Here is a 26,933-nt window from a genome sequence, read left to right on the forward strand (position 1 = left end):
TCCACACAGATAAACCTGGCTCTGGGTCAGGAAAACAGGTTCCAGCTCAGCACCAACTTTATGCTGGTCTAGCATCTAGGAATAAGAACCGGTTTTGTCAGGTGCTGGGGATGGGATTATCATGGCATACCTAAAAGAAAAACGCTGAGGAGTCATTTTTACCTTGTGTAATAAGAAGCCTAGTGATACAGTACAGTCCATTTACATTCACTGTAATATGAAGGCTAGAGATAGCAGTACAGTGCATTTGCATGCACTGTAATAAGAAGCTTATGAATAGCAGTACTTGCATGCACTGTACTAAACAGTGCTAGGTAGATGGATGGATTTTTCCATGCACTGTAATAAAATAGCAACACTCACTAAAATTCCTAAAGGTGTTTAGCCAAGTAGAGACTCAGCTGCCTCAAGATGAGCCTGGTCACATCTCATTTTGTGATCAACATTCTCACAGGCTGTATGACTGCAAATATGTTTACTATTTAAGCAGTGTGTGCACAGAACAAGAAAATGATAACTGTTGGTCTCAAACTTCCAAAGACATTTGCATCCCTTGTGGCGCCAACCACACGATGGGGCTAATAGACTTGTCCCTTCCCCATCCTTCCTTCCCCATCTCTGAAGGAGGTTTGAGGTTTGAAATTTCATGGCCATTGTTCGAAAACACCTTTATATTAACCAATATATTAACATTGTCTGGATAAACAAAATAAAACTTAAATATACTGGCCCTAAGGATACTGTTTATTTCATACTCAAATATCATTCCTGGGTGGGTATGTTTATGTTTTCACAGTGTGGCTGTGTGTATGTATTTTTAGTTTGTTGACAATTTACTTTGTGTGTTTGTATGTTTTAGGGGCAAGTGATGATGCTGTAAGCTGTGCAGTCATGTTGGAGGTGCTGCATTCCCTTGCTAACCTGTCCACTCCACTGCTGCATGGAGTTGTGTTTCTCTTCAATGGGGCAGAGGAGAATGTTCTGCAGGTGTGTGTAAATTTAGTGAGACTGTGAGGGCCTGAATTTTGGAGAGCTGGAAGCTACGTCAAGACGGGGACTGTGAAATGGGCGCGACGTCTCTGCTGAAGTGAATTTAAACAAACCAATCACATGCAACCAGCATTCAATTCTGATCTATCTATCAGCAAATAAATGCTAACATCCCTTTATTGTAAGAATGGGACATTCTGCCGTCCTATGTGAAAAACTAAGCAGGAGAGTAGGCTATAGCCAAAATACATAGGCAATATTGGCTGCAAATAGCTATCATTAACACATCATAGCAGGGTGTCCAAAACAGTACAAATATGTCATTGTATCATAAAAGTAATTTGCTGAATTGATATTTGAAGTTCAGAGAGGTTACACTTCATTATTCAAACTAATCTCTAATCTCAACTTCATGCATGACAATTGTTAATTAAATAGCCTTGCCCTATCCATGGCTCCAGATTAACTTTTTTCACTAGGAGCACAGTGGCACCCAATTGAACATTTTAGGGGCACAACCAGAAAATTTAGGGGCACACACCGTAAATCAACATGCTAACCAAATATTCACATTTCTACTAATTTCCACTGTATTACTAATAAATACTTTGAAAATGGATGCAGATATTACAATGTGCTGTTTCAAATTCAGTGTCACATTTTATTGTTCACTTTTGAAGCTGAATCTGATTTAAAGCCTCTTGTCTTCTAAAAGCAACCGGCAGTGGCTTTTGCATTTATTAACATGTCACGGCATATGCTATGCTTGAGGCTAAGATTGTGTTTAACTAGTGTATTGTGTTTAAACTGCGTACCGCACACACTCATCTTCTCACACTCACTGGCCTGACACAAATACCAGATTCATTGACGTGCCACTTCCACGTTTAACATGTAAAAAAAAAAGGAGGCAAATTTACTGGTCGCACATGTGCGACTGGATGTAAAATTCAGTCGAACACTCTAAAATTTTGGTCTGGAGCCCTGCTATCTAACCAAACTGACAGTTCCGGTTCATGAGAACACAGCCAGTCTTATTATTGTGGCTCCTGCTTTATTAGTAGCTTATATGCCCACCCTCTGTCTCCAATATAACTTGAAACATGAACTTCTTTATTAAAATATTTGAAAAAAATAAAAATGTCATAAGACATACAAAACATGTGCAATAGAGCAGCGGTCCCCAACCACCGGGCCGCGGCCCGGTACTGGGCCGCAGGACATTCCTAACCGGGCCGTAGCCTACGACATGAGTTTAAAAAAAAATGCATGCAAGCTAAACTAAATTTAATTCGCAATAATGTCAGGTTTTTGGTATAGTAGGGTATAGTATAGTAGTAGGCCTATATGCAGTTGTTTGATTGCACGCATGTTTGCATTTTGCAAGGTCTATTTTCTTATGTCTGTCTGTCCCGCCTTCAACACTTTTACATATTGCCTTCAGCGCTGCGCAGCCTCAGGTCAGCTCACTTCACTTGATCAGTTCTTGGCGAACGGTAGTGTCACACGAAGTTAGCTAAACTGCTAGAATGAGCAACAAAAAACAAGCATCTTTAGCAGGTCACTGGCCAGAGTGTTTGAGTTGCGAGAGCCGCTGCAGAGATTTCTTACAGAAAAAAAGTCACCGTTAGCTGCACATTTTAGTGATGAGGACTGTGTGTCAAAACTCGCTTACCTGTGTGACATATTCGGGTTGCTTAATGACCTCAACCTGTCACTCCAGGGGAGAATGACGACTGTCTTTAAACTGGCAGATAAAGTCGCTGCATTTAAAGCCAAGCTTGATTTGTAGGGACGACGAGTGCACCGGGTATTTGATATGTTCCAAAAAGTAGTGGGGGTTTTGAGAGAGACTGAGGCAGGGCCCTTTCTCTCGCAGCTGGTGCGCGATCACCTTGTTGCGCTCTCAAATGAATTTGAGCGTTACTTCCCATCCTTCAAAGATTCACGGCAAACCAATGAGTGGGTCTGCAACCCATTTGTCAATATCCCGAATAGTCCTAACTTGTCAGCGCAGGAGGAAGAGCAGTTGATCGAAATTGCAAATGACAGTGGTCTTAAGAGTGTGTATAAGGAAACCTCTCTGGCGGGTTTTTGGATCAAAACCAAAGCAGAATATCCCGAGATAGCCGTAAAAGTGCTGAAAACTTTTCCCACCACGTATCTATGCGAGGCCGGGTTTTCGGCAATGACTGCAACTAGACAAATTTCATGTCGACTGGACATTTCAAACACACTGAGGGTGTCACTGTCTTCCATCACCCCCAGATGGAAGCTTCTTGTTGCAGGGAAACAAGCAGGGCTCCCACTGATCATATTCGTAATGAACGTTTAGTTCCCATGTTTTGTTCCCATATTTTGTTAAGCATGTTCACACTTATAGATGTAGCTTCAAGTTGTTCAATATTCATAGTTCATGTTGTTCAATTTTCACTTCTTCAAGTTCACGTTTTTCACAAGAGATCGTTACCTTCACTGTTCATACATAACTGGAGCTAGTTCTTTTCAAGTAATGCATGCACAACACATATGGAATATGGAACATGGAACCCCCAAACCCCCCAAATGTCCTCCTTAAATGGCTGAAAGCAGACGCTTCAAATCAGTCTTTGACTTTTGATGGCATGCTTTGGCTCGAGTTCTCCGCTCCTATTGCCATGGGGGTTTCAGATGTACCAGCTCCATCATCGGCATTCCCCACTTGCTCAAGGAGACTTTGCTTCACGCCATCCTCCAGAGCAACAAAACTGTCCTTAAATCTTGGATCTAGGTAGGTGGCAGTGTTTAGCAGAAGCTGCACCTCCCTACCCTTATAACGTTGGTTGATGTTTTCCCTTACTACTCGCTTCATTTCAGTAGAGAGTCATCCTCCTTATCACTGAGACAAGAGAGCTTGTATACCATAACAGCGGTAAGACAGAGGAGTGTAGTGTGTTTCTTACCACTGAGTGCATCTGTAAAAGGACTCAGTGGCTCAAGGACTTCTTTTATGTTTCTAGGTTTGTGATGTCATTGTCTTTTGGCATCAGGTGCCATTTTTTTCTGTCCTCTGCCAGTACTGCACACAGAGCTTGAAAATCTCTCCACCATATCATATAAGGAATTCCAACGGGTGGGTGCATCGTGTATCAAATTGTGTTCTGGGAGTCCAAGGTGTTTCTGTTTTGTTTTGAGTTGTCGTGACCGCTTTGATGACCTGGTGAAGGCAGATACCCTGCAGATGTTGGTGGCTTTGTTAACCGCCAGGTGCAGGTTGTCGCCAAAGCAAGCAATCCATATACTCATCTTTAAAGCGACGGTTCGGAGTAATTTCACCCTAGGGTCCTTTGCACCATGACCCCGAGCCAAACACCCTCCCTAAACCTGTTTTCCCTTGGTCGAACCCTGGCCGAGTAGCGCAGGACTTTTACGGGCTTTTCCCAAATCACAGAAGTAACGTCGACGCAGTGGTAGATAGTGTTATTAAATAAACTCCTGGTGTACTTACAAACGTTTCAATGCCTCATTTTATGAGTACAGAACATAGTTGTACTACTGTAGAAGGGCATTATTAGTGGGGTAATTTACGAGATACTCTATAGGTTCCATTAGCGCCTGCAGAAAGTCATTATTACATTACATTACATTACATTACATTACATTTGGCTGACGCTTTTTTAGCCAAAGCGACTAACAACATGGTAAACAGTAAGTTTTAGAACAATTCTTACAATTTTAGGACAGTTTAAAAAAAAACACATTAGAGTACAGTAAGAATAAGTGCGTCGGTGAGTGCTGTATTTTAACAGTTACTTGTCAGTTTAACGGCTGGTGAGTGCTAGGATCAGTAAGACTTGTTGTAAGTGTTGCTATGAGAGTAGATGTTCTCTAAAGAGCTGGGTCTTCAGGAGTTTTTTGAAAGTGGAAAAGGATGTCCCTGCCCTTGTAGGAACTGGCAGTGTGTTCCACCAACGAGGAACAACAGATGAGAAAAGTTTGGATTGGCTTGAGCGTGCATCGGTGGTAGAGCTAGACGTCGTTCGTCAGAGGAGCAGCAGTCTGGAGGTAGTGTAAGTCTGTATGAGGGCATTCAAGTAGGTGGGAGCAGAACCGAGACTACTTTGTAGGCAAGCGTTAGAGACTTGAATTTGATGGGGCCGCCATAGGTAGTCAGTGTAGCTGGATGAGCAGCGGGTAACGCGCCCCTTTGGGTTGGTTGTAGACCAGGCCACGCCCGCTTCTGGATCATCTGAAGTGGTTTCACTGCGCAGGCTGGGAGACCTGTCAGGAGGGCATTGCAGTAGTCGAAGTCGCGAGATGACTATTGCCTGAACCAGAAGTTGGGTAGCATCTTGAGTCAAGTAAGTCCTGATTTTCCGTGATGTTGTAGAGTGCTAAACGGCATGACCGGGCGACTGAGGCAACATGATCTGAGAAGTTTAGTTGGTTGTCGAGAACAACTCCTAGATTTCTTGCAGTCCTGGTCGGTGAAACAGACAGGGAGTCAAATTTGATGTTGATGTCGTGGTGTATGGTAGGTTTATCTGGGATGACCAGCAGTTCAGTCTTTGAGAGGTTCAGCTGGAGGTGGTGTGCCTTCATCCATGTAGCTATGTCTGAAAGGCAATCCGAGATCCGCGGCTGAAACCAGGGGGTCGCCAGGTGGAAAGGACCGATAGAGCTGTGTGTCGCCTGCATAGCAGTGGTATGAGAAGCCGTCTTAATGGATAATCTGTCCCTAGGAGGTGGTGTAGATAGCAAAGAGGAGGGGCCCAGCACTGAGCCCTGGGGACCCCTATGGTGAGATGGTGAGGTGCAGATAGCTGACCAAGCCATGATAATGCTAAACGAAGGCCCTGTGAGGTAGGATTCAAACCAGGAGAGAGCAGCTCCGAGATTCCCATGTCAGCGAAGTATAGAGAGAAGGATACGGTGATTAACCGCCAAAAGGCAGCCGATAAGTCAAGCAGAATGAGTACTGATGATCGAGCGGTCGCCTGGCTTCTTTTAAGGCTTCTGTTACAGACAGCAGAGCTGTTTCGGTAGAGTGGCCGCTTTGAACCCAGACTGATTTGGATCCAGAAGGTTGTTCTGTGAAAGGAAGTCAGAGACCTGTTTGGAGACTGCTCGCTCAATGCCTTTGGATAGGAAAGGCGGTAGTTCTCGACTTGAGCAGGGTTGAGAGAAGCTTTCTTAAGTAACGGTGTTACCCGGGCCATTTTGAACGCTGTTGGAAATGTGCCGGAGGTTAGCGAGGCATTGATCACGGTGATAGCTGAAGCGATGGTCGGGCTGATGGACTGAAGTAGGCTCGTGGGGTATAGGGTCCAGCGAGCATGTGGTAGGACGGCTGCATGACAGGAGTCTGACACTTCACTCGGAGAGGCGTGAATGCTGAAAAAGATGTTCCAGCAGTCCCTAGAGGTTGTAGGAGTGCGGTATCTGAGTCAGATGCGTTGAGTGGGCATGTAGAGAATTGACTGCTGATTGCCGCCACTTTGTTTGTAAAAAATGAGGCGAGGGTATCTGCAGTAAGGCTGGATGGAGGAGGAGGCAGCAGAGGGTTGAGTAGCGATTTGAAGGTTGAGAAAAGTTTTCGAGTGTCTGTAGCACTGTTGATTTTGTCATTGTAGAAAGCAGTCTTAGCAGCAGTGATGCTGGCTGAGAAGGAGGTCAGGAGTGTCTGCTAGTTTGGATTTGTGCCATTTCCTCTCCGCGGCTCTGAGTTTGGTGCGCTGTGATCGGAGGGTATCATTTAGCCATGGATGAGAATGTTTGGATCGAGCTGGCCTTGTGGTAAGAGGGCACAGCTCGTCTAGACACGAGGTCAGTGTGGAGCAGAGCGAGTCAGTGAAAGTCATTAGTTTCTGACAGCTCTACTCGACCAGGGTTCGACCAAGGCAAAACAGGTTCCGGGGGGGTGTTTGGCTCGGGGTCATGGTGCAAAGGACCCTAGGGTGAAATTACTCCAAACCATCACTTTAAAGGCCTTTTGGTTGTTGGATGCATTGTCTGTTGTGATGCCTGCTAGTTTTGCAATGTCCAACTTCCACTCCTCAGTAACTACTTCGTCAAATGCCTCCCTGTTTATCCCTGAATCCCTGTTTAATAAGGTCTTGCGTGCAAGCAGATTCCTAATATCAATCTAACTAGATGTACCGCAGAGCGGTACAAAATATGGCCGCCGCCCAGTCCAGCACATTTTTTCCACAAAAAGAAATCATGCTGAAAGGCCTATATGATTCTAACTGTCTCACTAAATTGCATTATCCACACTCAATTCTCACTGGTATCTGCTAGACAACAAGTACCAAAACATGATTAGTTCATAGATTTTACATGTAAAATTCATTTTATACAACCCCACCTCCATCTTGCCTGTTCATAATGCTGAGAAATTCTTGATTGTTTGTGTTATGTTTGTTGTGTGTGTGTGTGTGTGTGTGTGTGTGTGCTTGTGTGTGTGCTCATGTGATGTGCCTGTGCATGTGCCTGTGCATGCAAGCCGCATATATGTCTACTGTGTGAGTATGTGTCATAATGTGATGATTACTGTGAATGTATGTGTGTGTGTGTATCTGTTTGTACACATGTGTGCACATGAAATGGGTTAACATGACCCCTGGAGGCAAACATACGGAAAAAAATGGTCATCCTAGGCCCTACAGTTCTCAAGATATTCATAGAGAACTGTGTCGCCCTACCCTCCTTTCGGGGTCCAGTCCAGTGGGGGCTACAGATCAAAACGAAAAAATGACGGTTCCATGCTATCCATGTGGGGGTACATGCCCACCAAGTTTTGTGTACCCCGGTCTTTCAGTGTCCCGAATCCTTGTTGGTGTACGCCACTAAATGTACACACAAATTATTTTATTGTAAGGCCCCCATGAACGAAAAGTACACAAAACTTGGCATGCATTCGAGGGTGTCATAATGATCCTACACTTTTTTTCGTTTGCAGTTTTGACCTTGTCAGCCAGAGATATTGTGATGAAAACACCTAATTTTTTGCTTTTTAATTTTAACTAGGTGGCTATACATGAAATAAGTGGTGATGGGTTGACATGCCCCTTAAGACCAACATACATAAAAAGGTGGACCTCCTAGGCCCCACGGTTTTCGAGATATTCACAGAAAACTGTCTCCGCCACCTACAAGCCAGTTGGTGTATAGTAACATAAATTAATTTATTGTGTGGCCCCCCATGGACGGAATTCCACAAAAACTTGGCGTGCATACAGAGGGTGTCATAATGATCCTACACTTCCAATTTCGCAGTTTTGACTATGTTAGGTCACAGATACCTTCAATTACAACACCTCATTTTTACTTTTTGTGTTTAACTAGGTGGCTATACATGAAATGAGTGGTTATGGTATGGGTTGACATGGCCCCTTGAGATCAACATACAAAAAAAATGGTCCTCCTAAACCCTACGGTTTTCGGTGATATTCACAGAAAACTGTGGGTTCGCCCTACCCTCCTTTCGGGGTCCAGTCCAGCGGGGCTACAGATCAAAACGAAAAACGATGGTTCCATGCTATCCATGTGGGGTTACATGCCCACCAAGTTTCGTGTACCCCGGTCTTTCAGTGTCCCGGGAATCATTGACGGAAATTTGGGCATGCGAAAAAGAGAAGAAAAAAAAAGAAAGAAAAAAATCTGACTAAACCTATATGACCGCATGTGTATAAGCAATATCTATATGATATGATAAATTGATAACCCAGCACTACAAACCATCCTCAGGAAGGAAGAAGTGGAAAAACTTACATGGAAGTAGGGCATTTTTTAAGAAAGAGAGAGCAGTATATGACAGCAGCACATTATTTGTACTTGTTTGCTCATAAGTGATATCATCAAATAAAACTCTGATATACCCATGCAAAAAAATTATAATGACCATGACAATGACGGCTCCCCCACGAGGTCTCATTCCAACAAATCTGGCCCACTACCTAATATGAGTTTGACACCCCTGCCATAGACAGTAAGGTATTTGCCCTCGGCAATATGACTGCTGCATTCACGTAGCTTACGCCACTTAATAGAACTCGACTGACAATGCCTAACTTTCTAATATCTATGGGTGAAAAGATTTAAAACAGCGATAGATATGCCTTCTTGAAAAGGGAAAATGCAGACTGAACTGAACTGTAAACAAATGGAGAGACTAACCCTTACATAAATTTCAGGTTTCTGGCGAACAGAGCAGCAAATTTGTAGCAAGGTCATATTTTCACATGCAAATTAGGTTTCTGGCAAACAGTTGTGGTTAACTTTTGGCTATGTTACAGCAAATTTGCAGCAATGGCATATGCAAATTAGGTTTGTCACCAGAAGTTCACTGGAAATTTGCCATTTTTGTTTAAGTTTGCTGGCAAATCACTAGCACACACATTTGCAACCAGTTGCAAACTTCTCATTGTTGCCAGAAATTTGCTGGAAGTTTTCCTCTAGCGGCCAACATTGGCAAACTTCGGACAATATTTTCTAGTGAACTCATTTGTTTCCCACAAATCACCCACATGTTTTCTGCAAATCTGCCGCACACATTTAATTTTTATAAGGGAAATTGACATTATTTTTGCTGTATTAGGCTACAGTGTGTAATTTTGTTACGTTTTTGGTTGGTGGTGTGCTGCGGAATATTTTTTTTAATGTAAAAAATGAAATGTGGCTCAAATAAGGTTGAACAACACTTGTTTTTAAGGATGTTACGCCCCTTATCATTTTGTTTTTCTCCTCTTTAGGCGAGTCATGGTTTCATTACCCAGCACCCCTGGGCTAAGAAAATACGAGCCTTTATTAACCTGGAGGCTGCAGGTGTGGGGGGAAAGGAAGTAGTCTTTCAGACAGGTATGCCAAAATTCTGTTTTATTTGTTTAGTTTGGTGCATATTTTTATTTGCCTCTCAGGTGTCAGTGTATTTGTGTTTCTGTGCGTGGGAGAGAGGGCAATTTATTTTATAGCACACATCACATCACACAGACAAACACACACACACACACATGTACATTAGAGATGCATGGTTCACGGTTACAGCCACGGGCTCCGTTGCGGATGACGTGAAGAAATATAATATTTAAATTAAATTTGAACCAATCAAATGAAAAAAATATAGCCTATACATTGTTAAATTGTGTTACCTACATCCAAAAAAAAAACGAGCACACTTTGAAATAGTCAAATTTTCATCAGGCAGTAATTTGGCCTAGTTGCTTCTATGCATGCTACTTTGTTTAGGCCAGGGGTTTCAAACTCCCAGCCCACGGGCCAAATCCGGCCCAATTCCGGCCCGCGACATATGTCAAAATAATAATGTAATCCGGCCCTTGAGGGTATTTGTAATTGCGACAAACAACGATACTGATTAAAATAGACGATAGATCCGAGTACGGTGACATCTCATTTGTACTCTCCTCCACTATTTGCTAGACATCCAGAGCTTGATTCAAACCCAAAATCGCTGCACAAAGTTTTCAGGAAATACTTGTATTAGGCTACACGTGAGAAACACAAAGACGTGCATTTAATTTAATTCACTAACTTAAGACTTCAGTGCCATCATATACAACGTTTTTTTGCACAACAAATACAGAAAGGATGGACGCAGCAAAAGTAGAGGAGTAATTTCAGATGGGGCAAGAACAAGGTGAATTTGTATGCTTGTCAAAACGTAGTCCTACCCTGCATTAGAGGAGCTGATCATCATACCAAACACACTCGCTGTTTAAAGTCATACACCACGGTAAACTAAAACTAAAATGTTACAAAGGTGGCAAAATTAATATAGGCTATTATTAGCCATGACATTACCAGGCTATGAATCGTTCATTCATTTTTTTTTTTTTTTTTTTTTTGGGGGTATCCCCAGAATATCAGCAGCAAACTCAGTCTCTGTCTCGCAAAACAGTCTCCAATAAAACGCAAGCTCCTCAGGATGTTCTACCAGTCTGTTGTGGCCAGCGTCCTCTTCTATGCAGTTGTATGCTGGGGAGGAAGCACAAAGAAGAAGGATGCTGGGCGACTTGACACGCTGGTAAGGAAGGCTGGCTCTGTAGTGGGAGCTGAACTGGAGTGCATCACTTCAATTTCTGACAAAAGGACCCTGAACAAACTGATCAACATCTTGGACAATGAATGTCATCCACTCTACAGCACTATTAAAAAGCAAAAGAGCTTGATCAGCTGGAGACTTCGCTCACTGCCATGCACAACTGAAAGACTGACGAAGTCATTTGTCCCCAGGGCCATTGAACTGTTCAATGCCTCACTAAAGGGAAGAGGAGAGATAGACTTCTCTGCTTAGTCTGTCTGCCTCTCCACCCTCTCCATGTTTGAGTACTGACTGCCCACTACTGCTTTACTACTGTTTTACTACTGTATTACTAATGTCCACAGCCTAATATTTTCTCTACTGTTTTACTGCTACACTGTTTTTCATGCTATATTAGCACACATGATCAAGGGCTGCGGTCAGGCTTCTGCTACAATACTGAATGAATGAATGGCTATAACCCTATTACCTCAACCTGTTCTTGCACTGACATAGTTTTTTATATTACCTTGTCTACATTATACTTTACTCTCCTATTTGTCCATAGTATTCATACTGGTCTCTAGACCTTATTCTTGCACTGTTGCACTTGTTACCGGATGAAGTGTGTTAAGACTGACACCTAGGTAGGCTATCTATACCTACTCCCCTCCAACAGAGGGAGTCCGTTGTAGGCTAACCTCCTCTATTTGGTTTTCCACTCCGGTACTATAGGGCGTGGTTGGGACTAGGAAGTAGATAAGAAGCAGCGTGTAGAGTGGCTTAATTGTCAGTCTTAATCGTTTGGTTGGGCCGGTCAGCGTGCGTTAAGTGCGAGCTGGTAAAAGTTGTATGAGAGTTCATTCATACTGGTCGGCGCATAGCCTTTGCTCTCAGCGTCAAGCACAACTTGTTAAAAGTTGCACGAGAGCAGTTCATTCATACTGGTCGGCGCATAGCCTTTGCTCTCAGCGTCAAGCACAACTTGTTAAAAGTTGCACGAGAGCAGTTCATTCATACTGGTCGGCGCATAGCCTTTGCTCTCAGCGTCAAGCACAACTTGTTAAAAGTTGCACGAGAGCAGTTCATTCATACTGGTCTGCGCATAGCCGTTGTTCTCAGCGTCAAGCACAACTTGTTAAAAGTTGGACGAGAGTAGGCTAGTTCAGTCATACTGGTCGGCGCATCGCCTTTGTTCTCAGCTGAAAGCAGACGTCTTATGCTGGAGCAGCGAGAGTTTTTCCTTCACAACTGGCGAATTGCTGTAATGCTGTAAACAGGAACGACATAGAGTGCTCCTAGGTGTAATTGCCGCTTTCCCCTATCGTAATTTTAACAATTGTACTGTACCTCCAAGACTCATTGTACATTTTGTATATTTGTTTTGTTTGTTTCTTTTATTCTTTTTTTTTTAAAGGGATGGTTGTTATTTTTAATGGTTTTACCAAAACAGTATTTTAACATCGCACAACACTTGTCCGCAGTCAGCCTCCAACATAGATGTGGTGTGGCTTCACATGTATTACCCAGTGTTGAGCTTGCATGCTTATACAGAGTTTTCCTATTGTGGTTGCAGTGCTAACTGAGATTGAGGTGTCCGATACATTGTGTTTTGTGTGGTAGAGGCCGTGCTGTTGGTCATTTGTGTGCCCTCGGGCTGTATTGGTTGCCAACCGTCAATATTTTAACCAAACCATTAGCAATAATAAATTGAGATTATTTTTGTATACCAGTCTCTTTTTCTCTCTTTGAATCCTTTAAGATACCTGTGGCGGATACCAAATGTGAAAATATAGACCATCTCTATTGTTATTCATGATAGAAATATCATTCAAAAACAATTTCAAAGTTTGAACAGTCATTTTATCACATGACAACCTCAATAATATACGAGGCATCAAGTATAATCTGGTAAGATTCCAATATGGCCACTATGTGTAAGAAAATACGCCAATTATTCTATATCTTGGTTAATTGAAGTAACTACCTACATCATCAATAAATTCTTATTCTACCTTCTTCTCTTTCTGAGCAAACCTTAACTCTTACTATACACTGCTCAAAAAAATTTTACACTTTAAAAAATAAAACACATCAGATCTCAATGGGGAAAAAACATCATGCTGGATATCTACATTACATTACATTTGGCTGACACTTTTTTAGCCAAAGCGACTTACAACCTGGTAAACAGTTTAACGCTTTTAAAACAATTCTCTCAACAATTCTAGAACAATTTAAAACAATTCATTAAGGTAGAGTACAATAGGGAAAAGTGCATCAGTGAGTGCTGTTTTTATACAGTCAAGTCAGGTGTTAAGTGCTAGAATTAGCTAGTTGTAAATAGTGCTACGATAGGAGATATTCTCTGAAGAGCTGGGTCTTCAGGAATTTTTTGAAGATGGAGAGAGATGTCCCTGCTCTAGTAGGAACTGGTAGCGCGTTCTACCAACGAGGAATAACAGATGAAAAAAAGTTTGATTGACCTGAGCCGCACCGGGTGGCAGAGCTAGACGCGATGTTTGTCTGAAGAGCGCAACGGTCGGGGGGTAGCATATAATGCCTGTATGAGGGCATTCGAGTAGGTGGGAGCAGTAGGTTTAGCTGGGAGGACCAGCAGTTTGTTTTTTGAGAGGTTTAGCTGGAGGTGGTGTGCCTTCATCCATGTAGATATGTCTGAGAGGCAATCCGAGGTCCGTGCCGAGACTAAGGGGTCATCAGGTGGAAAGAACAGATAAAGCTGTGTGTCATCTGCATAACAGAGAAGCTGTGCGAATGAATAATCTGTCCCAAAGAAGTGGTGTGGATAGCAAAGAGAAGGGGGGCCCAGTACTGAGCCCTGGGAGACGCCTGTGGTGGGATGGTGAGGTGCAGACAGCTCTCTAAGCCATGATGCGTTAAACGAGCATCCTGTGAGGTGGGATTCAAACTGATATGGACTGGGTATTTTTTGCGGTGATAGCAGTGACCAACTCAGACCTGTGACCACGGTAATGCGGTTACCGTCCCACCCCTATTCACTCACACACACACACACACACACACACACACACACACACACACACACACACACACACACATTCCCGCATACACACACACACTCATATACACACTCCCCTTTACAGACACAAACATGCAGAAACACATGTACATACACATACACAAACAGATATTCACACACACACACACACAAATTTAAATATACATAAACACACACACACATACTCAAAGACACGCACGCCCACACACACACACTCCCACATGCACACATCCAAACACTCACCTTCAAACACACTTACACACAGAGACACACACACACACACACACACACACATACACACTCACCTTCACACGTTCACATACACACACACTCCCCCATACACAAACACACACTCACCTTCGCACACACATCACAAATCTGTTCATCCTGATAAAATCTCTATTTTAAATGTCTCTGTTTTAAATGTAAAGCTGAGAGACCACGTGAATGTGTTTCTATCGTGTGCTTGAAGCTGAATGAGAGGGGTAGGGTCTACGCACACAACTTCGAATTTAAGCTGATTTGCTGTCCAGCGCTGAGTCCCACCACTCATCATGCTTGCATTCAAGGGCTATCTGGCCATAGTTACGTACAGAATACGCTGTTATAGGTGGAGGGAGTTTACTAAATCCACATTTAACAGATTTAATTACCCACATACAAATTAACAGGAAAACACCTAAGATGTACTGTATAGGCTACCAACAATAGTAAACTATTACTATCCTATAACCACAAGGCCTACAATAAAGTATCCTGGTCAAATCAGTTCCTATCGTGGGTGACTTTTTGTAGTTCTTCAGAGCCCTATTTCTCCTAGCCCTGCTGTCTGTACCATGTCCATTACGGACACTATCATCACGATTACCACTGCAACCTCCAAGCTATGTTGGGCAGAGGGTCGATATAAGCATGGTATGGTTAGTGGACTCTGTCTTATTATACAGGCAAAAACGCACCTCCATTCACAGACGCACCGTGACTATCACTGTCAATAGACAATCGATCATAATCTCCAAAAGGATATTCTCCTTCAGAATCAGAATAGGTGAATAACATAAGACTTCATCAGACGCGAACGTTTTTCAACATTTGGTGTAGGCCTATTTCTGCTTCGATTTGTGCAAAACTATGGCCTGCATCGCCCCCGCTTCATTAAAAATGCACGTCTTCGTGTTTCTCACTAGCCTAATACAAGTATTTCCTGAAAACTTTGTGCAGCGATTTTGGGTTTGAATCAAACTCTGGATGTCTAGCAAACAGTGGAGGAGAGTACAAATGAGATTTGTCACTGTACTTGGATCTATCGTCTATTTTAATCAGTATCGTTGTTTGTCGCAATTACAAATACCCTCAAGGGCCGGATTATATTATTATTTTGACATACGTCGAGGGCCGGAATTGGGCCGGACGCGGGCCGGATTTGGCCCGTGGGCCGGGAGTTTGAGACCCCTGCTCTAGCGCCTGTGAGTGGAAAAACCACCCTTGCAACTTTGGGCCGGCGGGCCGACGGCCTCAGTGTCAGGAAATATAACGAGTGATACGAATTGCTTTACTGCATTTAAATACACATACACTCCAGGCACCAGCTAGAACAAGGTACCGATGGAGTTTCTCAGACATTCGTCAAGACAGATCCAGCAAAAGCGAGAAAACAGTGAAGAAATTGTCAGTGCTGCATAGTTTCTCTTTAATGATGGTGTTTGAGGTGTGAGTTGCCATACAGTCATGAGTGTACAACGAGTACAACAGGGGCCTTAACACACATCCCTGAAGGGCACCAGCGCTGAGTGTTAGAGTGGATGAGATGATGTTACCCAGCCTGTACACAGTCCTGTCAGTCAGGAAGTCAAGGATCGAACTTCACAGGGAGGAACTGATTTTCAGGTCTCCGTTTCATGATGAGCCTGAATGCTGTTTATATGTGACATGTAGATGTTTACATGTGACGCACCTACACATGTCACGCGCCGCAAAATTAGTCACCTCGGAAAACTTACATTTACAGAGCCTGGTCATCCGTCTTGTCCGTCTATCCGTTTTGTCCGGTCATCCGGTCAGCCCGGTCATCCGTCTTGTCTGACTATCCGTCGTAGTGATGCAACTGTAATAGCTGGATTAACCTGATCCATGACTTGGAATTTCACAGGGCCAGAGAATCCTTGGCTAGTGCAAGCCTATGTCCATGCTGCCAAGCATCCTTTTGCCTCTGTGGTAGGGCAGGAGGTGTTTCAGAGTGGCGTGATCCCCTCTGACACAGACTTCCGTATCTACAGGGACTTTGGCAATATTCCAGGTATGAGTATCATTCAGTGCTAAAGCTGACATTTAAAATGTTTTAAGGTTTTGCTCTTTCTACCCATATAACCTTCTCTCCACCATACAGTTATTTTTTTTTGTATCCTGTACTGTCCTCAGGCATAGATCTGGCTTTCATTGAGAATGGCTACATTTACCACACCAAGTATGATACAGCAGACCGAATCCTGACAGACTCCATCCAGAGAGCAGGTGAGAGAGTATTGTATTGTATCTGTTTTTTAAAATATGCTGTTTACAGCTGGGGAAATATGATATCTTGAATATATCTTGATCTTACTGATCTTGCATAGATACTTAAAGAAGAAGTTCAGTGTGATATTGACCTAAAGTGTGTTGAAACATGATACCGAGTGTGAACTTTTGTCTCATGGCTCATCTCGGCTTGTCCCCTGCACTCCGAAATATGGTGCTAGTTAGCCAATGCTACCAACAGGTTTTCGATGGGGGTGCCTCGGGCATCGGCCTAGCCATGCAAATAAATCACTGTTTTACACCATTTACGAGGCTCAAAGTAGCTCCACACTTCATTGGTAGACTCTAGGGCCCTGAGATTTAAAACGATATATTGAGAACTTTGAAAAAGCACTGTAGGTCAGTGGTCCCCAAACTTTTTCTTCCGAGGGCCAGCTCACTATGCCTGGCTCTAAGAGAGGGCCAGAGACTCTGAGTATAAGAGTAACCATAAATAGCTTAGTGCTGTGAACAACAGCAGTCTACCTTAGTTGAATATCCCATTACATTTAATCATGGGCTACTGCAATTTAATACCATTGTTAGCTGTGTTTATGTTGCCATCATGCCATATCAGTGTAAAATGTAGCTCAAATGAAATAATACTAATAAAAAGACTTTAGCATTGCCAAAAGTATTAGCAGGGAGTTCCAAAAGTATATTTTATTAAAAATGTGTGAACTCTGAACTCTGTGAACAAGCAATATCCTACAAATAATTTAAAGTTCTCAAACTTTGAGAGCTGGCCAAAACATCTGAAATGACCACCATTCTAACTTTCACTCACCTGATGAGAACTTTTGAACGAGTGAATAAAAAATAGAAATAATTATCCCAGAAATATGACTTGAATAGAAGTTAGTTAGTTATTAACAATTAATTGATAAACTTTTAGAATACTTTGAGCACTGATGCAGTTAGCATAGGCCTCTTACATTGTTTGCAGGTAGGCCTACTATACAGTACATTTCATTCCGTTTTCGATGGCAAGCGCAAAACAGCGCCAAAACAACCACCAGTGGACAAAAAGAATGTTACATGTGTACTGTTAATGAATGGGGGAATTACAGAGGTTATAGTTTGAGGATGTCGTACTCCCATGTGGGTCGGATGCTATACCCACGGACATAGCTTTGGGGCCACCCAAAATGAGGTGGCGGGCCGTAGTTTGGGGACCACTGCTGTAGGTGATAACCAACCTGGCAACATTTTAGTTTCGGGTAGGAAACTGTTTTTGATGCTTGTGTTCTTTTGTATTTAATACATTTGACACGTTGATGTTTTGTCATGTACATGTGTATCTATGTTTGTGTGGCTCTTCATATCCTTTGGCTTGGCAGGGGACAATATCCTAGCCGTACTTAAGCACCTGGTTATGTCTGAGAAGTTGGCTGATGCTTCTGAATATCGCCATGGAAACATGGTGTTTTTTGACCTACTGGGCTTGGTTGTGGTGGCATATCCAGCACGTGTTGGTACCATCATCAACTGCATAGTTACCATGGCAACATTCTTTTACCTGGGGAAGAAGTGCATGCTGCCCAGCAATATGGGTAGGTAATAAGATTTCCTTAAAGATATATACGAATTAGGGTAGTGACAGGGCTTGTAGCAGCCAATAACACATAATAATTTGGCTTTTTTAAATAACATAATAATATTTCTGAACCATAATGTAGTAATTTATTGCCAACAACATATTTGGCTGGTTATTACAGTACTACCTTGGTTAAATAACTGGAGTTGATAATGTAACTAGATGTACGATGTCCCCTTAATTGGCATTTGACGATGTGTACAGTAAAATGTTTCTAGGCCAAGTATACTTGTGTATACAAGGAATTTGGTATCTGCATTTATCCCATCCGTGAATTAGTGAAGAGACAGAGCACACAGTGAACACACAGTGAGGTGAAGCACACACTAACCCAGAGCAGTGAGCTGCCTTGCTACAGTGGCGCTCGGGGAGCGGTGAGGGGTTTGGTGCCTTGCTCAAGGGCACTTCAGCCGTTCTTATTGGTCGGCGATCGAACCGGCAACCTTTCGGTTACAAACCCGAAGCAATAACCAGTAGGCAAACCAGTAATTTTATTGAACAAACCTCCCAATGATAACAGTATTTTTTTCAAAAATAAAAAACTCAAAATGCACTGTTCCAAATTATTATGCGACATTTTATAGGTTGTAAAGAACTAAAAATGGTCATTTGTTGAATTTGCAGCATTACGAGGTCATATAAATTAAATCAAAAGTTATTTCAATCAAAAACATCTTAACAGGCCAAGTTACATGGTACCAGGACCCCTTCATTGATATCACCTTCACAATTCCTGCATCCATTGAACTTGTGAGTTCTTGGAGAGTTTCTGCTTTAATGATGTCAGAATAGCCTTCCAGAGCTGCTGCATGGATGTGAACTGCCTCCCACCCTCATAGATCTTTTGCTTGATGATGCTCCAAAGGTTCTCAATAGGGTTGAGGTCAGGGGAAGATGGGGGCCACACCATGAGTTTCTCTCCTTTTATGCCCGTAGCTGCCAATGACCCAAAGGTATTCTTTGCAGCATGAAATGGTGCATTGTCATGCATACAGATGATGTTCTTCTTTTTGTACCATGGAAGAAAGTGCTCAGTCAGAAACTCTACATACTTTGCCAAGGTCATTTTCATACCGTCAGGGACCCCAAAGGGGCCTACCAGCTCTCTCCCCATGATTCCGGCCCAAAACATCACTCCGCCACCTCCTTGCTGACGTCTTAGCCTTGTTTGGGACATGGTGGCCATTCATCAACCATCCATTACTCCATCCATCTGGACCATCTAAGAGTTGCATTGCAGTCATCCGTAAACAAAACTGTTTAATAGTTAGTAGGGCTGTCAATCGATTAAAAAATGTAATCAAATTAATTACATACTCTGTGATTTATTAATCTAAATTAATCGCATATATAATTTTTGCTGTGAAAGTATTTTAAATATTTAAATTCAAATACATCATTGAATAATCAGCATTAGTGACATTAAAGTTCAAAAACTCTTATTATTATTTTCACTGTTCAAATAATGGCCATAATAATATATGGTATGACCTAATATGCTGAGGAAATAAATTCAAAAGTACTTCGGGAAGAAGTTTTTTTCCACATACAAGGCATTTCAGGCCACAGATATAACCTAGGGGACACAATGAAAAATAAATTAACACTCCCCTCAATGTCAACACTATTTCTTTGCATTGATGTGCGACTTCAGAGTTGACAAACTCTGGTGATGTGCAAAATCCTTGCTGCAGACATTGCAGAGGACTTTATTTTAATCAATACTTTATTTTTATCAACACCATCAGGCCATTTTTTTAAAGTAAATGTTACAATCAATGATCTACTGTAGGCAGCACATTTTCTTCTCTCTCCTTCATTTTACAGTGTAATGGTTACTGACAAGAACGGCTCGGGGTCAAAGGTCATCAGGGTTGCCAACTCTCACGCATCTGGCGTGACACTCACGCTTTCAGCACCAATCTCACGCCCTCACGCACACGCAAGAAATGTCACGCCAAATCCATTCTTTTTTTTTGCAATCCGTTCATTTTTTGTTGATGACTAGACTAGACCACAGCATTATTTCTAAATGACAGGATACGAGTTTAAGGCATACATATGTCTAGACCAACAGCAGGTGGGTCTAATATCCGCCTACAACGTTCTCAGCGCAGTTTTCTCTGATTGTTGATTCGCTGACTAGGCTATTTAAATCCGGTCCGCGACACCTTCACGGAACACGCTGCTATTTAGACATGAGGCAGACCGACATAAAGTGTGGCCGCCCATTCTTCTCTAGGAACTACTCGCGAAGTAGCCTCACAGACATCACATGAAATAACTTTCTCATCTTTTATAAGGTGCTATAGCCGCTATTTGCTGCGATAAACGGTTCGCGAGAAAATTAACTTTCAAGAAATAATCATATTCGGCTACTATAGCTCTGCGCTCATTTCAATTCATATAGGTGGAATATCTCACAAACTTTTTTGTTCCACACATGACAAACCGTAAACCAGAATAAACAGCAGACTTTACCGAACACAAAGGTGTAATGCGATCCCCTGTACAATAAGCCGTTCCAAAGTAATCCGGTTTTGAAATGGTAGCAAATGTATATATGGTCTCCAATTTTGGGCTTTAAGTGTCTTAAAACTGAGTTGTGCCTAACTCATTGAGTGCCAAAAACGTAATATTAAGTTTTTCCTTCCCATGCGTTGAGTGCCAAAAACGTAATATTACGTATTAGCTTTTTTTTAAATTACGAAACTAGACACTCTAACACACCTTATTTGTGATTTTGGGAACTCTGTGATGAATGGAAATGAAATATATGATGATCGAAAACTCATGAAAACGCACAATCTGGACATTTTATCTGGACATTTTATCATAACTCGGTTGCCGCTTTGGGTCGAATCAGTGACCCATGCACGTCAGCTCAAAACCAGGCCATTTTCGTGGGTCTATCAGTAGGTGGCAGTCTCGCCAGGTCTCGCTAGGTCACTTCCCGGAACCTTTACAGACAACACGACGTTATATCTCCATTTCTAGAAAAAAAACAGCGATTTTGATGAAAACTAGCCACTGTTTAGCTTGCGATTTCTCAGGAACAGAAGCATGTAGAAATACACGGTTTGCACCCACTGAGAGCTTAAAGTCTCACCTTTCAAACGAGCCATTGTATGCGTTTATAGCTATAACACATCTCTTGCTTTGCTGTGGCTGTACAAAAATCATCAACAATGGTCTAGATTGCTCGCACTCTAGGACAAAGCTTCCGAAAACAGCTTGGCATTCAATGAGTTAAATACCTACATATGTGTAAATATTAAAATCAGAGGATATACAGTACAGCTCATGGCTAAGAGTTTGTCGATGTAGCCATAATGATTTGTTTTCACAAAATGCTAAGCATGCATGTATTTAAGTGTCTTAAAAAAGTGTGCTTATATTGGTCAATGCATAATTTCATAACAGGCCAAATAAAAAATAAATGTTAAATGTAGCCTAGACATAATATTAAAATCAGATGATGTAGGATAGTATAGAGTTAGATAAAGTTGGATGGCTCCAGAACTCACACCAGTGGATTGGGTCTTAAAGGAGCCCACACCACTTTTATGACGATATAGCTGTTCTGTTGACCTTTAGATTTGTTGCTACTGGGGGAGCAGGCCAATTATGAGTTCTGTCCAACATTGATGGTAGGTTTAGAAAAAAAGTCAGCACATTTTAATCATATTGCAATAATACCAATAACCGTGATCATTTTGGTCATGATTTTTCATCAGATGTTCATACTGTATCTCTAGTGGCTGGTAGACTTTAGAAAAAAGAAAAAAAGGCTGGTAGAAAAAATATTTTAGGCTATATCCATCCCTGATACATACGTACACTCATACTCACACAATCATAAGTCTCAATAAGTCTTCTTTCCACAAAACTAGCCAGAAGTCATCATTTAAGGGGTTAATTTTCAATTTTTTCTACTGAGCTACTACCTTTTTCAGGTGGGCAGGGGGGCTCATAATCCTTCCATGCCACAGGGTTAAAACACTGGTCTTGTTTTCAAGTGCAATCAATAATTTAATTGTACATTTTTAAGAAACTTTTCCATTCTATTAGTTTTTTTTTTTTTTTACATAAATCAGGGATTATACTGTACATAGTAAAAAAGTCAGGGGACAGACATTTTTAAAATTAGGTTTAGGGAAAAATTTAACGCACACGCACTATGACTTCGTCGAATCAATTATTAATCAGTTATTTTTTCTCAAATGAATTAATCAAAATTAATCAGTTATTTTGACAGCCCTAATAATTAGTCTTCATGTATTCCTGAGCCCACTGCAACCATTTCTGCTTGTGAGCATTGTTTAGGGGTGGCCGAATTAGTAGGTTTATGCACACTTGAAAACTTGTTGAGGATCCTACACCTTGAGGTTCGCGGGACTCCAGAGGCACCAGTGGCTTCAAATACCTGTTTGCTGCTTTGCAATGGCATTTTAGCAGCTGCTCTCTTAATCCTATGAATTTGTCTGGCAGAAACCTTCCTTATTATGCCTTTGTCTGCATGAACCCACCTGTGCTCTGAGCGACAAATTTCTTCACACTACGATGATCACGCATACGTTTTCGGGAAGTATCCAGTGTTTTCATACCTTATCCAAGGTAGTGCACAATTTCACGCTTTTCAGCAGCAGAGAGATCCTTTTTCTTTCCCATATTGCTTGAAACCTGTGACATGCTTAATAATGTGGAACATCCTTCTTAAGTTTTTTTTTTTTTTAATTTTTAACTAAGTGGTGCTATACTGCAAATAAGGTTATGGGATGGGTTGAGAATGGCCCCTTTGAGCCCAACATAAAAAAACAATTGGTCCGCCTAGGCCCTACGGTTTTCGAGATATTCACAGAAAAATGTGACCCCTCCTTTTGGGGGTCCAGTGTGGTTTGCTAGCTTGGCGTCATAATAAATAAGGGATACTGACAAGCTGTCCCGATATAGAATTAATGGACCAGGCGGAGGCAAAGAATAGTGTTAATTTATGTTGTATATCGGGCCACCTCGAAGGCCATTATCTCACTTATCCCCCAGTTGCCACTAATGTACAGTACCCTCCGGAATTATTGGCACCCCTGCTAAAGTTGACTAAAAACCGGTATAAAAAATAATCTGTTCGTGATTTATTGTAATCTCACAATTAAAACAATTAGGAAAAATCCAACCTTAAAGGGAAGGAAAATCTCATAAAGAAATAAATATTTTTAACTAAAACACGTTGCTCACAATTATTGGCACCCCTTAGCATTTTCCTATCTAATTTTAATTTATTTAAGTTAATCAGAGTGTCTGTGAACTTTCAGAAGTAGTTCATGACTTTCTTTTTCACTAAGGTATGAAAATAAAGTGACACAGAGGATAAATCCTCTAGTCATTTTTCAACATCAGAAAGACAAGAGAATATAATAAATTTAAATAAAAAGAAAGTGTGCTAACATTTGTTAGATAGGGAATGTCTATATGAACTAGGTACTTTGTTGAAATGATTAAATCTACTGAAAATGTGACAAACATGCTTGGACAAAGACCCAAGGTTATCTTGCCCCCACGCACAGTATGGAGGATGGTCAGAAAGGCAAAAAATTCCATAAGAGCCACTGTTGGAGAGATACAGACAAAGGTGTCATCTTGGAGTCACCAAGTCCGCCAAAAAATCTTCAAAAGTGACCTAATTGCTAATAGCTAAGGTAAACAGCAGGAGTTACTAAATGATACAGTGACTGTCTGGAAGTGCGGTCTATTGTCAGATGAAATGAAAATGGCGCTCTTTGGCTAGAAACACGTTAGGTGTGTTTGGCATATGTAGAAGAATGACTATACTGAAAAGAATCCAATATCTAATGAGAATTATGGTGGAGGCGCTGTGCTATTGTGGGGCTGTTTTTATTCCCAAAGGCCTTGGGAATCTAATTACATGGTTTCCTAAACAACAAGAAAAACCTGAACATTTCAAAGGAAATCTGTCAATCTCTGACACGACACTAAAAGTTGAACCAATCAATGAACCAAAACAATCGTCCAGATCAAAACAAATATGGTTTACTGAACACAAAATAAAGCTTCGGCCATTGCCATCTCAGTCCCCTGATCTGAGACTGTCTTACATCTCTTGCTTTGTATTGTCCAACTTTATGGGGTGTCATAGGTGAATATTACAAGCTGTTTTATTGGCAAAGGGAGGCTTAAGAAGGTATTATAAGCAGGGGTGCTAATAATTCTGAGCAACATGTTTTTGTAAAAAATATTCCAAATTTCTTAATGAGATTTTCCTTTTTCTCAAAATAAATTTGCTTCCCTTCATGGTTGGATTTGTACCTATTTTGTTCATTGTGAGATTACAATAAATCACCAACAAATTATTTTTTATACCTGTTTTTAATCAACTTTAGCAGAGGTGCCAATAATTCTGGAGGGTACTGTATGTAGGCAATATTTATAGCACATAAACGTTCAAATTGTTCAGTTTGTTGTACTACTTTCTTTGGTTACTGACAGTGGTAACGGTGGGTGTTTAGCTTGGTTATACTTGATTCCATTGTTGCAAAGCCTGCTTCCTAGTTCAACCATTGTTAACAATTTCTTGTCTCCGGGGAATAATATCACTGTATTTATTGAATATTAAGTGTCACACTTCCACGTCACACTTACTTTGGTCTAATTCAAATAGCTGTTTGGGACCTGACCATACACACATACAGTATACGCACACACACACACACACACACACACACACACACACACACACACACACACACACACACACCTACATACACATTATCACTCTATTGCTGGGAATTATGGCTGTATTAATTTATTTTAGGTTTTATATAATAGGTTTGCAAATTTATTGCAAAAAGACGTTTCGCCCCTGACCTCACCCACCCCATCCCCGTCATACGTATTAGAGTGATATTAGTGTATCATTACATATCGGCTGCAGTTATTACATTATTAAAGGATTCTTTAAAAACCCAGTATACATTATTGGCAAAAAGTTATTACCTGGTTGGCAAGTTATTACATTATCTGCTTTATTACATATAAATGAGCAGTTATTGCATTATTGGCTGCTACAAGGCTGTTAATAAGATTTTGGAACTGAACAGAAATAAAAACTGTGGATACACCTTCTTATTCTAAATGTTAATTTTGTTATAAATAGGAGGCTTTTTAGTTGTGTGGAGGGATAGGCAGGTGTATTGCCATCAATAACAGAATCAATATCTCTATGTATGACAATTGTATACATTAACCATGTGTTGTGTGTAGGGGGGCGATATATCCGGGAGCTGGTGTATGCAGTCGGTGTGGCGCTGCTCAGCTGGCTGGTGACACTTCTGTCAGTGCTAATTGTGGCACTGCTAGTGACTCTGTTGGGCCGCTCAATGTTCTGGTACAACCACTTCTATGCTTCCATCTGCCTGTATGGGGCAGCATCTACTGGCAAAATGATCCTTATTCACACTCTGGCCAAAAATCTCTATTACGGGGTAAGTGCACTGGCACACATTTATGTGCATGTATGCAATCACTGACTTAACTAACTGTAGATACATGTACAATCAGCACACCTAAAAGGCTTTTCATGGCAATTGATTCTACTGTTTTTAACCCACACAGTATACTCTGCAGACTGAATGCTAAAATGTGAAAGTTTGGCAGGATCACATTTGAGAATAGGATTATTTAATTTGTCCAATGTTTTATTGAGCCAGTAAGAATAATGACTATTACAGTAATTTCCTTTGTATTAATCACATTGTGTATAAATCGCCGGACAGCATTTTATGCAAATCAAAACCATATTAATACCATATTAACTGCCCCTGTGTATTAACCTCGTAGCTGAATAAATTTTGCATTATCAATGTATAAACTTCGGCTAATAGTTGGGAGATGACAGTAAAATATTATGTATTGCTCTGCACATAGCCACATACACACGCTTCCATTTTCACAGCCCCATGATTTATTGTTTTAAAGACCAATGACCAGTGTTGGGAAGGATACTTTCAAAACGTATTCCGATACAGAATACATGCCCAAAAATGTCATTTGTAACGTATTCCGTTATATACTCATACTCAACACTTACAATACCATATTAACTGCCCCTGTGTATTAACCTCGTAGCTGAAGAAATTTTGCATTATCAATGTATAAACTTCGGCTAATAGTTGGGAGATGACGGTAAAATATTATGTATTGCTCTGCACATAGCCACATACACACGCTTCCATTTTCACAGCCCCATGGTTTATTGTTTTAAAGACCAATGACCAGTGTTGGGAAGGATACTTTCAAAACGTATTCCGATACAGAATACATGCCCAAAAATGTAATTTGTAACGTATTCCGTTACATACTCATACTCAACACTTACAATACTCATACATACTCAATCTGAGTAATGTATTCTGGACACTTGGATTACTAGTGGTGGAGAGTACAAATGAGATTTGTCACCGTCCTTGGTTCTATGGTCTGTTTTAATCAGTGACATTGTTTATCGTCCTTGGCGCTATGGTCTGTTTTAATCAGTGACATTCATCAGATTCCAAAAATAATTCAGTGGAAATGCATGGATTCCAGTTTCTTCCAGTAGCAGCAACTGGAATCCATGCATTTCCACGGAATTATTTTTGGAATCTGATCCCTTATCATACCTGTTCATTCTTACTGTCCGCCGACTTATCGCGACTAAATTCAAGATGGCTGCAAACGCT

General features: G+C 41.3%; 1 protein-coding gene across 3 annotated transcripts in view; it reads left to right on the forward strand.

Moving 5' to 3' along the window:
• LOC125305173 (endoplasmic reticulum metallopeptidase 1) overlaps nt 1-26,933 on the forward strand; it is a 94,840-nt gene that overhangs the window by 30,572 nt on the left and 37,335 nt on the right. For 2 of the 3 annotated variants that reach the window (XR_007195352.1, XM_048259807.1), the window contains exons 3-8: nt 860-987; nt 9,723-9,828; nt 16,198-16,344; nt 16,467-16,559; nt 17,942-18,154; nt 25,477-25,697. Coding sequence is in view for 2 of the 3 variants with exons in the window: in XM_048259807.1 (XP_048115764.1) it covers nt 860-987; nt 9,723-9,828; nt 16,198-16,344; nt 16,467-16,559; nt 17,942-18,154; nt 25,477-25,697 (908 nt within the window). In the remaining variant the exon portion in view is untranslated. The remainder of the gene's footprint in view (nt 1-859; nt 988-9,722; nt 9,829-16,197; nt 16,345-16,466; nt 16,560-17,941; nt 18,155-25,476; nt 25,698-26,933) is intronic. The other variant, XM_048259808.1, reaches the window with a different exon arrangement.

The sequence above is a fragment of the Alosa alosa genome, chromosome 12 (genome assembly GCF_017589495.1).
Source record: "Alosa alosa isolate M-15738 ecotype Scorff River chromosome 12, AALO_Geno_1.1, whole genome shotgun sequence".
Taxonomy (NCBI): Eukaryota; Metazoa; Chordata; class Actinopteri; order Clupeiformes; family Clupeidae; genus Alosa; species Alosa alosa.